Source organism: Gekko japonicus, unplaced genomic scaffold (assembly GCF_001447785.1).
Source record: "Gekko japonicus isolate JY-2015 unplaced genomic scaffold, Gekko_japonicus_V1.1 scaffold25, whole genome shotgun sequence".
NCBI classification, from domain to species: Eukaryota; Metazoa; Chordata; class Lepidosauria; order Squamata; family Gekkonidae; genus Gekko; species Gekko japonicus.
The window spans coordinates 504,401-517,031 of NW_015171502.1; the positions used below are offsets into that span (position 1 = coordinate 504,401).

The 12,631-nt window shown below is 51.3% G+C and overlaps 1 protein-coding gene across 1 annotated transcript in view; it reads left to right on the forward strand.

The window, feature by feature from the left end:
• The window catches only part of IL6R (interleukin 6 receptor), a 54,305-nt gene that overhangs the window by 18,343 nt on the left and 23,331 nt on the right, over nucleotides 1-12,631 (forward strand). The window contains exons 2-4 of the mRNA XM_015419098.1: nucleotides 5,860-6,108; nucleotides 6,313-6,436; nucleotides 9,187-9,368. Coding sequence (XP_015274584.1) covers nucleotides 5,860-6,108; nucleotides 6,313-6,436; nucleotides 9,187-9,368 — 555 coding nt within the window. The remainder of the gene's footprint in view (nucleotides 1-5,859; nucleotides 6,109-6,312; nucleotides 6,437-9,186; nucleotides 9,369-12,631) is intronic.

A 12,631-nucleotide genomic window follows, 5' to 3' on the forward strand; every position in this document is an offset into this window, starting at 1 on the left:
AATCGATACATTTCAGCCAAAATATGATCAGGGTAGTCTCGGAGCTTTGCTGCCTGCTTGTGGAATTCCAGTGTGTATTCACGGACCGACTTCTTGTTCTGACGATAGGTGCGGAGAAATGCTTTGGCCCTTTGGCTCGCGTTGACATCCTCAAACCGAGCCCGCAGCGCCCACATGAATGCTCGCAAATTCAAAAGTTCCGGACCGCGGTCATTGTGCAGTCCCACATACCATGTGGCGGCGTCTCCTTTCAGTCTCGCCGAGATGACATCAATGAGAGCAGCTTCATTTCGGAAGAGGTGTCGGCTCTCTTCTACGAATTTGTGCACCCTCACCGTGAAGAAGGCGAGTTCCTCTGGGTTGCCGTCAAAGGTAGCCTCCAGTAAATCCTTGGGTCTGGGCCGTGGAGTCCTTACCAACGGTCCCAGCTGACCCGGAACTCCCCTGAGAGGGAGACCCGGAGCAACCGGTGGTCCCGCTGGCACTGGCCTCATCGGTGGCGGCAGACCCGGTCCTGGCGGACCCCCCGGCATCGGCTGTTGCGCAGGCCCTACTTGCTGCGGAGGTCCGGCCGGTGGCTGGGCAGGCACCTGCGGCGCGGGAACTCCCGGTGCTGGGGCAACTTGCTGCTGCGCGGCGTGTGCATCAAGAAAATTAGCCATTCTAATGTCCATCATCCCCGGCAGAGCTTCCATTACATCCTGGAATGCCCTCAACAAGTCCCTCACCGAGTATTCCAGTTCCTCCAGTCGTTCCCCGGTGGTTTCCTCAGGGATCGGTTCTCGACGTTGATAGTCCGGGGGTGGGTCATAGTCTTCTTCCGTTTGGAAGCCCCCGGCTCCCTCCGAATCCTCTACGTGGCCTCGCGGCCCCGATGGCTCGAACATCCACTCCTCGAGGTCTTGCTTGGAACTCCCCTTCTCCGAGGTAGCCCCCGGCTCTGGGAACAATCCCTTGTCAAACAGACTTTCACGTAATCCGCTCCCTCGACGGGAGTACACCTCTCGGGTGCCCTGAGTGTTGTACATAGTCCAGTCATCCTGCTGTTGAGTCTTCCGCGGACCCCAGTGCGAAGGGGTCGGAGGCGGCCAAGACAGATGTGCAGGCCGGCGGGGAATCGTTCCCCCCACGGCACCCTCCAGCGAGGCTGCAGTCACCAAAGGAGCGGAGGTGTGTGGGACCGATCCTGAATCCCCCTCCGTTTTCGGTAGGTCTCCCTCAGCTCCGCTCATGATCTTGCCAGATTCGGAACGATAGGAGAAAGGGAGTTCTAACAATATGTTGGATCCCCAAGCATCGAGAATAAATCCACGTTTTCAAGAAAAGCAAAATTTATTTCAAAGCGTTGAAGACATACTCAAACACGTTCTTTGTTAGAACTGGGGATACACAGGTAGGGCGAGCATAATAAAGGAAATTCAAACAGATACATATCCAATGAATAATATTCCCGCTGGCGGGCTAATGAAACGGTTGCGCGCCCAGTCCATGGGAACCAGGCAGAACATCAGACAAAACACAGGTGCAGTTCTCATGAGATAGCAATAGGCAAGCATTACAGCATCTTCTCCCCCACACATCCACCAGTAGTTATCTTATGCATTCCAGCACAGAAGCAGGATAGCAACAGGGTAAGGATATGTACACAGAGGTCACAGAAAACAGAATGGCAGCTTGCTGACAGTTTGTAAGCCACTGTGAGACTCCAAGTAGAGGGTGGGGTATAAATCTAATCTTCTTCATCAAAGGAGTGCATATTTATACAGAAATATCAGTTCTTATCTCTAAATCTTGTCTATCATAATCATGTGATATTATATAGATTATTGATCGGTTCTTAACGAAATAAGAGATAAGTAACATAAGTGCTGATTAGCTTACTTAATCATGTGATATTATCTAGATCAACTGATTGGTTCATATTATCTATTATTTCTTATCTAACTTAAATGAGTGCTCATTTCTTCAGATACAGCTGAATCTGAAGAGGTGCTGTATCTGAAAACGTGAGCACTGACTCACAAAAGCTCCTCCACTGCCACAAATTGTCTTGGTCTTGAAGGTGCTTCTGGACTCTTGCTTTTTTCAACTGCTACAGACAGACTAACACAGCTACCCATTTTAATCTACAACTGTTGGAGGGTGGGGAGACAAGTCATCCTTGGTGTGAGAAAAGTACTTCACCCAGAGAGTAATGAACATGTGGAATTCACTGCTGAAGGAAGTGGTGGCAGCTACAAGCATAGGCAGCTTCAAGAGGGGTTTGGACAAACATCTGGAGCAGAGGTCCATGAGTGGCTATCAGCCACAAGGTATAGATGGAAGACGCTGTCTGGGGCAATGATGCTTTGTATTCTTGGTGCTTAGAGGGCAAGAGTAGGAGGACTTCTGGAGTTCTGGCCCCGCTGTTGGACCTCCTGATGGCTCCTGGGTTTTGGCCACTGTGTGACACAGAGTGTTGAGCTGGAAGGGCCATTGGCCTAATCCAACATTGGCTTCTCTTATGTTCTTATGAGGACAGAGCCAACCACAAGATATTAGGAAGCCAGGTTATGTATAACTCTCATAGTCACTTTTCAACATTTGAGGCAAAAGCTCTGCTTAACAGGCTGGCTTTTAGTCTGCACAGTCGATCAGACGTTCTCCTGGGCACGAGCCCTACCTGACCCTGCCCTCCTCCTAAAAACACTTGGTGGGCGCTAGGAAAGGTGTTGGCAGATGCCGTGGTGCCCACGGGCACTATGCTGGAGACCCCTGAGCTAGGGAAAGGCTGGCAAATGGCGGTAAATTAAATAAACCCGCCAGGTGGGTGAAATAACCTCTCGGACCAGCGCAATTTTTGGCCAGTTGGCACTTCTACAAGCGGCACCGTCACCTCTGCTCCGCTTCAACCTCCTGGCAAATATTGACAAAGTTCACCTTGGCCTTGCAAGGGAGGTATCCTAGCAACATGGCAGGACTTGGCTGAAGGACATCTGGTGTGTGGAACATCCCTCCAATGGGCCATGGTGAAAATCTTCCACTCGACGTTAGTGGTACCCACAGGGCTCTTTTTGTAGAAAAAGCCCAGCAGGAACTCATTAGCATAATAGGCCACACCCAACAGCAGAAACCCATTAGCATATTAGGCCACACCCCACATGTTGCCAGAAGTGTGGTCATCCAGCCACACCCACCTTTTGCTTCTTATTCTGTTTACTTTGTTGTCAAAACCCAGGGCCTTTTTTTGTAGCAGGAACTCCTTTGTATGTTAGGCCACACACCCATAATGTAGCCAATCCTGATGAGTGTTTGCTGTTGGGTGTGGCCTATTATGCTAATGAGTTCCTGCTGGGCGTGGCCAACTTGGGAGCCAGCCGGAACTCCGTTCCTGTGCGTTCCTGCCCAAAAATAGCCCTGGCAGGATACCATGGTGCGTCCTCACCAGCTGTGCCTATTTATCAATGACAGTCTCTGTTTTTTGGATACCCGTCCCTGCCCATTCACAGTCTCTGTTTTGTGCTTCCTTTTGACTTTGGGAGAGGTGATGATTTGGGGATGTGAGTTAGAGCTGTCGTACTGTCGGGTTAGAGTTGCCCAACTCCAAGTCGGGCCTGAAGTTCTCTAGGAACCTACAGAGATCTGTTCTCCTTGAGGAAATGGCTGCTTGGGAGGGTGGACGCTTTGGCACCGCATCCCCTCTAAGTTTCCTCTGCTTCCCAAACGCCTCCCTCCACAAGCCCCCATATCTCCAGGCAGGGGTCATTTCGCAGAAAAAGAGGTGCAGGAGCTTATTAGCCGAACTCATTGGCATAGCCTATTTGCATAGGCCACACCCCCTGACATCACCGGAAGTGTGTCAGAAGGCAACACCCACCGCTCAGGCTCCACTGGACTGTTTTGGATTGCTAGCTATTGGGGGGGAGGGACGTGCAGATCTGCCCTCGCAGAGGAGGGAGAGCTTGTACCTGAATAAAATCTGGTCTTAAAGGTGCCACTGGACTGTTTTGGATTGCTAGCTATTGGGTGGGGGGGAACATGCAGATCTGCCCTCACAGAGGAGGGAGAGCTTGTGCCTTAATAAAACTTTGTCCTAAAGGTGCCACTGGACTGTTTTGGATTGCTAGCTATTGGGTGGGGGGGAACGTGCAGATCTGCCCTCGCAGAGGAGGGAGAGCTTGTGCCTTAATAAAACTTTGTCCTAAAGGTGCCACTGGACTGTTTCGGACCGGGGGGGGGGCTCTGCAGCTTACCTGGCTATTTCTTGCTCTGACTGAGGGCTGCTGGGAGCAGGGGGTGGGGCTTGTTGCATGTGTCTGCCCCCTGGGCTCTTTACTGCCGGAGCTCCGCTCCTGTGCGCTCCTGCAGGAAATGACCCCTGTCTCCAGGAATTTCCTGAGCTGGTATTGGCAATCATATTTGGGGCTGAGGTTAATCAATGGCGATTAGCCACGATGACAAAATGGAACCTCCATATTGAGGCCGTAACTCTTTGAAAACCAATGCTTAGGGGATAACCAGTACTTATGGGCTTTAGCAGGCCTGTAGTCACAGGGAGGCTTCTGGGGCCTCTGCCCCCCTTTCTTAAAGGCACAGCCGCACAAGAATTTCTCCTGTAAATGCCTTTTTCAATCATTTTAAAACATTTTTTAAAAGGTGTGAGCTCCTTTAAGAAGACTGGTGTGCTGTAAGCTGACTAATTCCCACCCTGAGAAAGGGGGTTGGAGTAGGTGACCTCTAGGATACCTTAAGAACATAAGAGAAGCCAATGCTGGATCAGGCCAAAGGCCCATCCAGTCCAACACTCTGTCACACAGTGGCCAAAAATACCAGGTGCCATCAGGAGGTCCAGCAGTGGGGCCAGGACACTAGGAGCCCTCCCACTGTGGGCCCCCCCAAGCACCTAGAATACAGAGCATCACTTGTCCCAGACCGAGAAATCCTATCTATACCTTGTGGGTAATAGCCACTGATGGACCTCTGCTCCATATGTTTATCTAATTCCCTCTTGAAGCCATCCATGCTTGTAGCCGCTGCCACCTCCTGTGGCAGTGAATTCCATGTGTTAATCACTTTTTGGGCGAAGAAGGACTTCCTTTTATCTGTTCTAACCCAACTGTTTAGCAATTTGAGTGCCCATGAGTTCTTGTACTGTGAGAAAGGGAGAAAAGTACTTCTCTCTCCGCCTGCTCCATCCCATGCATAATCTTGTAAACCTCAGTCATGTTACCCCTCAGCCATCGTTTCTCCAAGCTAAAGAGCCCGAAGCGCTTTAACCTTTCCTCATAGGGAAAGGGTTCCAACCCTTTTATCATTCTAGTTGCCCTTTTCTGCACTTACCCCACTCTTCACTACCTGAAGGAATCTCAGAGCAGCTTACAATCTCCTTTCGCTTCCCCTCCCCACAACAGACACCCTGTGAGGTAGGTGGGGCTGAGAGAGCTCTTTCGAAGACTGCTCATGAGAGAACAGTTCTGAGATAACTAGTGACTGACCCAAGGTCACCCAGCAGCTGCATGTTGAGGAGTGGGGAATCAAACCCGGCTCTCCCAGATTAGAGTGCACGCTCCTAACCACTACACCAAATTGGCTCTGAACTCTCGGAAGCTTATATCCCAAAAGTCTTTTTGGTCTCTAAGGTGTTACTCAACTCGCATCTAGTTGTTCTACCTTTTGGGTCTAAGGTACAACTCGATCATTATCTGGAAGAATATTACATACTGAACTTGGATGGCAGTTTCCACTTTTTTTTACTAGAGGAACACGACACCATTGGTGGAAATGATTTGTGGAGTCTGACCGAATGATTTGATGTGTGCGTTGTAACAATAACTCCCCCCCCAGTACTGACAGCGATTCTCTCCTCCTTCTCATTGGCAGATCTCCCGCCTGATGCAATTGTTAGGCCACCGGGTACAAACGTTACCCTGCCATGCCTAGAGGGGGAGCTAGAGAACACCACCACTGTGCACTGGAGGTTAAATGGACAGAATATAAGTACGCATCGTGGAAGGCTGCTGGTGGAAGGGTCCCGTCTTTTCCTGCTACCAGTCTATGACAACGATTCTGGCTTGTATACTTGCCATGCTGGTGGGCGTGTCCTCCGCTCTGTCCGCCTGCTGGTCGAAGGTGAGTGGGCAGGGGTGTGTGGCCAATTTTGTCCCGCCAAATCTCTGCCGAGCCATCTTCTCCCCCTCCCTTCCCCCTGTCGTCATGTCTTCAGTCGTGCCTCTTCTCCCCCATCCCTGAAAAAGTCTACCATTTGGAATGTGATATGCTCCAGAAAACGTGCACGATGTCTTTCCCACACGTGATGGTCTCTCCCATTTCCAGAGCCTCCCCAGGTGCCAAATTTCACCTGCTTCCGCAGGAGCGTCACCAAGGACATCCTGTGCGAGTGGAAACCATCCCGCCAGCTGTCTCCGCGCACCAAAGCCAGACTCTGGGTGGGAAAGGGGTAAGCGTATAATGCGGTATTACGGCTGGCTTGGAGTGAATAAAGGGGCCAGCCAGATTTGTGGCTAAAGATGCTAGGCCGGGGTGGTTTGCTGGGTGAGTGAGAGAGCCCTGAGATCTCTTTTCTTAACCCCTGGAGAGAGCCAGTTTTGTGTAGTGGTTGAGTGCACGGACTCTAATCTGGGAGAACTGGGTTTGATTCCCCACTCCTCCACTTGCAGCTGCTGGATGACCTTGGGCAAGCCATAGTTCTATCAGAGCTATTCTCTCAAGGACAGTTCTCTCAGAGCTCTCTCAGCCCCACCTACCTCACAGGGTGTCTGTTGTGGGGAGGGGAAGGGAAAGGAGATTGTAAACCACTGAGATGAACATGAAGTGGAGCAAACTTCAGAGGACAGCGGAAGACCGGAAGGCCTGGCGTGATCTGGTCCATGGGGTCGCGAAGAGTCGGACTCGACTGTGCGACTGAACAACAACTGAGACTCCTTTGGGTAAAGGGTGGGGTATAAATCCAATCTCCTCTTCCTCCTTCTCCTCCTCCTCGTCTTCTTCTAGGACTATTCGGGTAGTTTTCTCTCATGTCACTGCATAATCAGGAAATGGAAATCCGTTTCTGAATTCAGTCCAGGCTCGGACAGGTCTCCATTTCCTGATCTCTGCCCCTGGTAAACCAGTGTTCTTATTTTAACCTGTGTGTAACAGTCACATGCGAGTTGTGGGTTCACCTAATTATTTTTATAATAGTATCTCTTTAATTTCTAGACTGTCCTCCCCCCCCCCCCCCCGGAAGGGTTCAGGGTGGTATACAAAATAGTCCAAAAATATACAACACCAGTAAAAACGTCAGCAATTAATCAATCAGTCTACACAAATCCAATCAATCAGTAATCCCAATAAAGCAACTAACCGTCTGTCTTTGCTGATGTTCAGTATGGGGTCTCCTTGTTCCAAGGGGCGGGTCAGGGGCCAGATGTGAACGTTGCTGTCCTCAAACACAGATAGACCCAGTGGAACAGGGGGCAGCGTTTCCAGATCCAGGTTAGAAAACGCCTGGAGATTTGGGGGTGAAGCCTGAGACAGACAGGGACCTCAGTGGGGTACAATGCCATAGACTCCACCCCAGGCCCATAGCTACGGTAGGCCGTTTGGGGGCTCCACCCCCTTTCTTAAAGGCATAGCCCCACAAGAATTCCTCCTGTAAATGCTTTTTTCCTATCATTTTAAAATTTATAAAAGGCGTGCGCTCCTTTAGGCAGAGTGGGATGCTGTAGCTGACTAATTCCTGCACTGGAGGGAGGGAGAGAGAGAGAAAAGAGATTGGATTTATACCCTGCCCTTCACTACCCGAAGGAGTCTCAGAGCAGCTTACAAACTCCTTTCCCCTCCCCTCCCCACAACAGACACCCTGCGAGGTGGGTGGAGCCGAGAGAGCTCTCCCGAGAACTGTCCTTGAGAGAACAGCTCTGAGAGAACTTATGACTGACCCAAGGTCACACCAGCAGCTGCATGCGGAGGAGTGGGGAATCAAACCCGGTTCTCCCAAATTAGAGTCCGTGCTCTTAACCACTACACCAAACTGAGCAAGGGGGTTGGAGTAGGTGACCTCTAAGATCACTTCTAACTCTGCGTCAAGAAACTGGTCTCCTTTAAGTGAGTTTTTCTACCTAAGTGTGAGCTTTCTTGACTATAGAAGTCATCACCCCCACCTGCCGGCTTGTTATCTGAACTGTTGCTTAGGCTGGCAGAAGTGATTAACTTGCAGCAGCTGAGAACTGTCATCTAAGGTTTGACAGCTTGCAATTTAGAGCTCTATCCTGGCCACAGCTTTCTATTGGCTAAAGGGCTTTCCTTTCTGTGCTGAGGACTTCAGCCCCGCCAGGAAGAAAAAAATTGCCCCACAAGCCACAAAATCCTGGCTACGAGCCTGCTCCACACTCCAGAGCATCCATTTCCTCTAGGAGAACTGCCCTCTGTAGTCTGGGGATGAGCTGTAATTCCAGGCGATTCCCAGGTCCCACCTGAAGGCCCCGGGTGTGTGTGTGTGTGTGTGTAGATTTCCTGGTATTACAGCTCATCTCCAGACCATAGAGATCAGTTACCCTGGAGAAAATGGAAGCTTTGGAGGGTGGACTGTATGGTATTATAGCCACCAATGTCCCTCCCCTCCCCAACCGCCGCAAAACTCCACCCCCCATATGTCCAGCAGTTTCCCAACCCAGAGCTGGGAACCCTCCAACAGCCAATCAGGGCCATTTTTGGGCAGGAACACACAGGAACGGAGTTCTGGCTGGCTCCCGAGCTGGCCACGCCCAGCAGGAACTCATTAGCATAATAGGCCACACCCAACAGCAGAAACTCATTAGGATTGGTTGCATTAGGGGTGTGTGGCCTAACATGCAAAGGGAGTTCCTGCTACAAAAAAAGCCCAGGGTTTTGACAACAAACAAGGTAAACAGAATAAGGGTGTGGCTGGATGACCACACTTCTGGTAATATGGGGGTGCGGCCTAATGTGCTAATGAGCGGTGCTGTCAGGGGTGTGGCCTAATATGCTAATGAGTTCCTGCTGTTGGGTGTGGCCTATTATGCTAATGAGTTCCTGCTGGGCTTTTCCTACAAAAAGAGCCCTGGCCAAAATGATTCAGGTTCTGCAGAGCACGGAGACGGGGGGTGGGTGGGATATTGTTCCTATAAGGCAGACCGCTCCGACACGGGCTAAGTGGGTGTTTCCGTCTTCTCCTTCCGCTGCCAGGTTCATGGGAGAGAACCAGATGGAGCAGCAGTGCCGCTATTACAGCAGATCCCAGAAAGTTGCTTGTCGCGTCGCAGTGACTCACCACGATGAAGACGTCTACCTACGGATGACCATGTGTGTCGCCAACACAGCAGGCACCGCTACGAGTGACCAAAAATATTGCCGGATCGGCGATTTGGGTGCGTGCCTCTATTAATCAGGATCAAAGAGCAATCGCAATATGTGTGTGTGTGTGTGTGTGTGTGTGTGTGTGGGCAGACAGTTGCCTCCTTCCCTGGGATCACCCTCTGCATATTCTCATGTGTCATGTTCTCACCCACGATCAGTGTTCCCTCTAAGCTGAGTTAGTTGTGAGCTAGCTCACAGTTTTTGAGCCTCTGGCGCACACGTTTTTGTCTCCGCTCGGGAAGAACGGCTCCAGAGCAAACTGATTTATGCAGCAGCCAAATCGCTCGCTTACAACTTTAATGCCAGTAGCTCACCAAACAGAATTTTTGCTCACAAGACTCCACAGCTTAGAGGGAGCATTCCCCACGGTCTGATTGCAACCAGGAAGCTCCCAGAATGCAACTGAGAAGACTGCAGCCAGGAAGCATGCAGCCAAAGAAATGGCTGATTGGCTTAACCTGAGGCATAAAATATAGAAGAGTAGGTTTCTATACCCCGTTTTTCCCGTCTTACAATCTTCTTCCCTTCCTCTCCCTGCAACAGGCTCCTTGCAGGGTAGGCAAGGCTGGGAGAGCTCCGAGAGAAACCGTGGCCGAAGGTCACACAGCAGGCTCCATGGGGAGGAGTGGAGAATCACACCCAGTTCTCCAGAACACAGTTTGAGTCCAGTGGCACCTTTAAGACCAACAAAATTTAATTCTGGGTATGAGCTGCGGTGGCTCAAATGGTTAAGACGCTGAACTGCAGGCTGTGGAAGGTCAGTAGTTCAGCGGTTCGAGACCCGGGTTGCCGCATGACAGAGTGAGCTCCCGTCTCTAGTTCCAGCTCCTGCCAACCTAGCAGTTCGAAAGCAAGAAATTGCAAGTAGATAAATAGGGACCACTTCGGTGGGAAGGGAACAGCGTTCCATGCGCCTTGGTGTTTAGTCATGCCGGCCACATGACCACGGAAACGTCTTCGGACAGCGCTGGCTCTTCGGCTTTGAAACGGAGATGAGCACCGCAACCCTAGAGTCGGACTCGACTGGCTTTCAAGCAAGGGAACCTTTACCTTTACCTTTATGAGCTTATACCCAGAATTAAACTCTGTTGGTCTTAGGGTGGCTGTCCCCCCAGTGGGGAGGCAGACAGGGGGAACCCCACCCCAAAGAGCCCCACCGTGCCAGACGTGCCTGGTGCAATCATGTCACCCAGAGGTGGCGTCATTGCGTCGGGCATGACGCGCAGGGGATGATCTAGCATTTGGCTAAGAACTCTATGGTGATCATAGAGTTTTTGGACAAATGCTAGAGCTCACCTGCCGAAGATCCAGGAGCCCAGGCTGGAGCCCCCTGCCAGCAGCCAGGTAACCACTTAACCACTACCCCACACTGGCTCCCTGGAACCACCTCCACCCCACTGCCTTCTCTGGTGCGTTGAGACACACGGCCCTGTAGAGGTGGCAAAAGCAACACAAGGCGGAATTTCCTCTTCTGTGCAATTCTTAAAAGGAACACGAGCGATCTCGGGGTCAATCTCCAGCCTCCCAGCCTTTTCCTCTCTTGCAACATTCCTGCAATCTTCTCTGCTGCTTCCTCTGCACGTTTGCCCCAACAGGCAATTTCTGCTTCCTGCTTCCAAAGGCCAAAGCGTCCTTCCTTTGGTTTCTGGCAGGCAGAGTGGGGAACAAGCTCTTTGGAGCAGCTCGTTCTCTGGCTAAAAGCTGAGGCAGGTCTAGTGGTTGGGGTTTTTTTTGTCCATGGGGGTTTTTCTGGGAGGAGAGTGCAGTGACCCAGTAGCTTTTAGACCTCTAGCGCAGACATGTCAAACATACGGCCCGGGGGCCAGAACTGGCCCATCCACGACTCTTATCCGACCCGTGAGCCATTGAGGGGGGAACGAGTCCAAATGTGGACCAGAAGGGCCTATATTAGGGTGTTTTACCCCCTGTGGAGGTCCCTCCATTCCCTAAGATCTCCAGCAACAGCGCAACCCAGAGTTGGCAACCATAAAGGGGGAGGAGGGCTGGTTTGGCCCCGAGCTCTGCTGAGGAGGGGTACGGGTCACGGTCAGTGGTAAAATATCACTTATACCTGGCATTACATTTTACTGTAAACATGGCCCGGACCAACAAGGTAACAGTGGGACTAACTTTGGAGTGGGGGACCCACACTCAGGTCTATAGTTTGTGTTGCCAATCTCCAGGTGGGGCCTGGAGATCTTCAGGATTTATGACTGATCAGGGGTCATTTCGTAGAGAAAGAGGTGCAGGAGCTTATTAGCATAACTTATTTGCATATGCTACACCCCCTGACATCACCGGAAGTGTGTCAGAAGGCAACACCCACCGCTCAGGCTCCGCTGGACTGTTTTGGATTGCTAGCTATTGGGGGGGGACACACGTGCAGATCTGTCCTCACAGAGGAGGGAGAGCTTGTACCTGAATAAAACTGGGTCTTAAAGGTGCCACTGGACTGTTTTGGATTGCTAGCTATGGGAGGGGGGAACACGCAGATCTGCCCTCACAGAGGAGGGAGAGCTTGTACCTGAAGGCGGGCCGGCGGTAGGGGCTCTGCAACTTACCTAGCTGCTTCTTGCTCCTCATGGCCGACTGAGGGCTGCTGGGAGCAGGGGGCGGGGTTTGTCGCATGTTCCCGCCCCCCGAGCTCCTTACTGCCGGAGCTTTGATCCTGTGCGCTCCCACAGGAAATGACCCCTGTGAGTGATCTTCCAGACTAAAGAGGCCAGTTTGACTGGAGGAAATGGCTGCTTTGGAGGGTGAACTCTACAGCATTATCCCTTGTTGAGGCCCCTCCCCTCCCTAAATCCCGCCCTCCTCAGGCTCCACCCGCCCAAATCTCCACGCATTTTACAACCCAGAGTTGGCAACACTATCAACGGTATGAAATAACAGACAGAGATTGATCCAAGTTTTCTCAGGCACCATAGCCAGTAAATTTGAACTTGTGGGGGGGGGGGGTACCAAAAAGGTTGACAATGTTCCCTCTAAGCTGTGGAGTCTTGTGAGCAAAACTTCTACTTTGTGAGCTACTGGCATTAAAGTAATGAGCGAGCAATTTAGCTACTGCATCAATTAGGTTGCTCTGGAGCTGTCCATTCCTGAGCTAAGACAAAAGTTTGTGAGTCGGAGGCTAAAAAACTGTGAGCTAGCTCACACTAACTCAGCTTAGAGGGAACACTGGTTGCAAACCACTGTTCTCTCTTGCTCCGGATTGCAAGACTAGATCTAATGGGTGGAAATTACAAGGGAGTCGATACCGGCTAAATATCAGGAG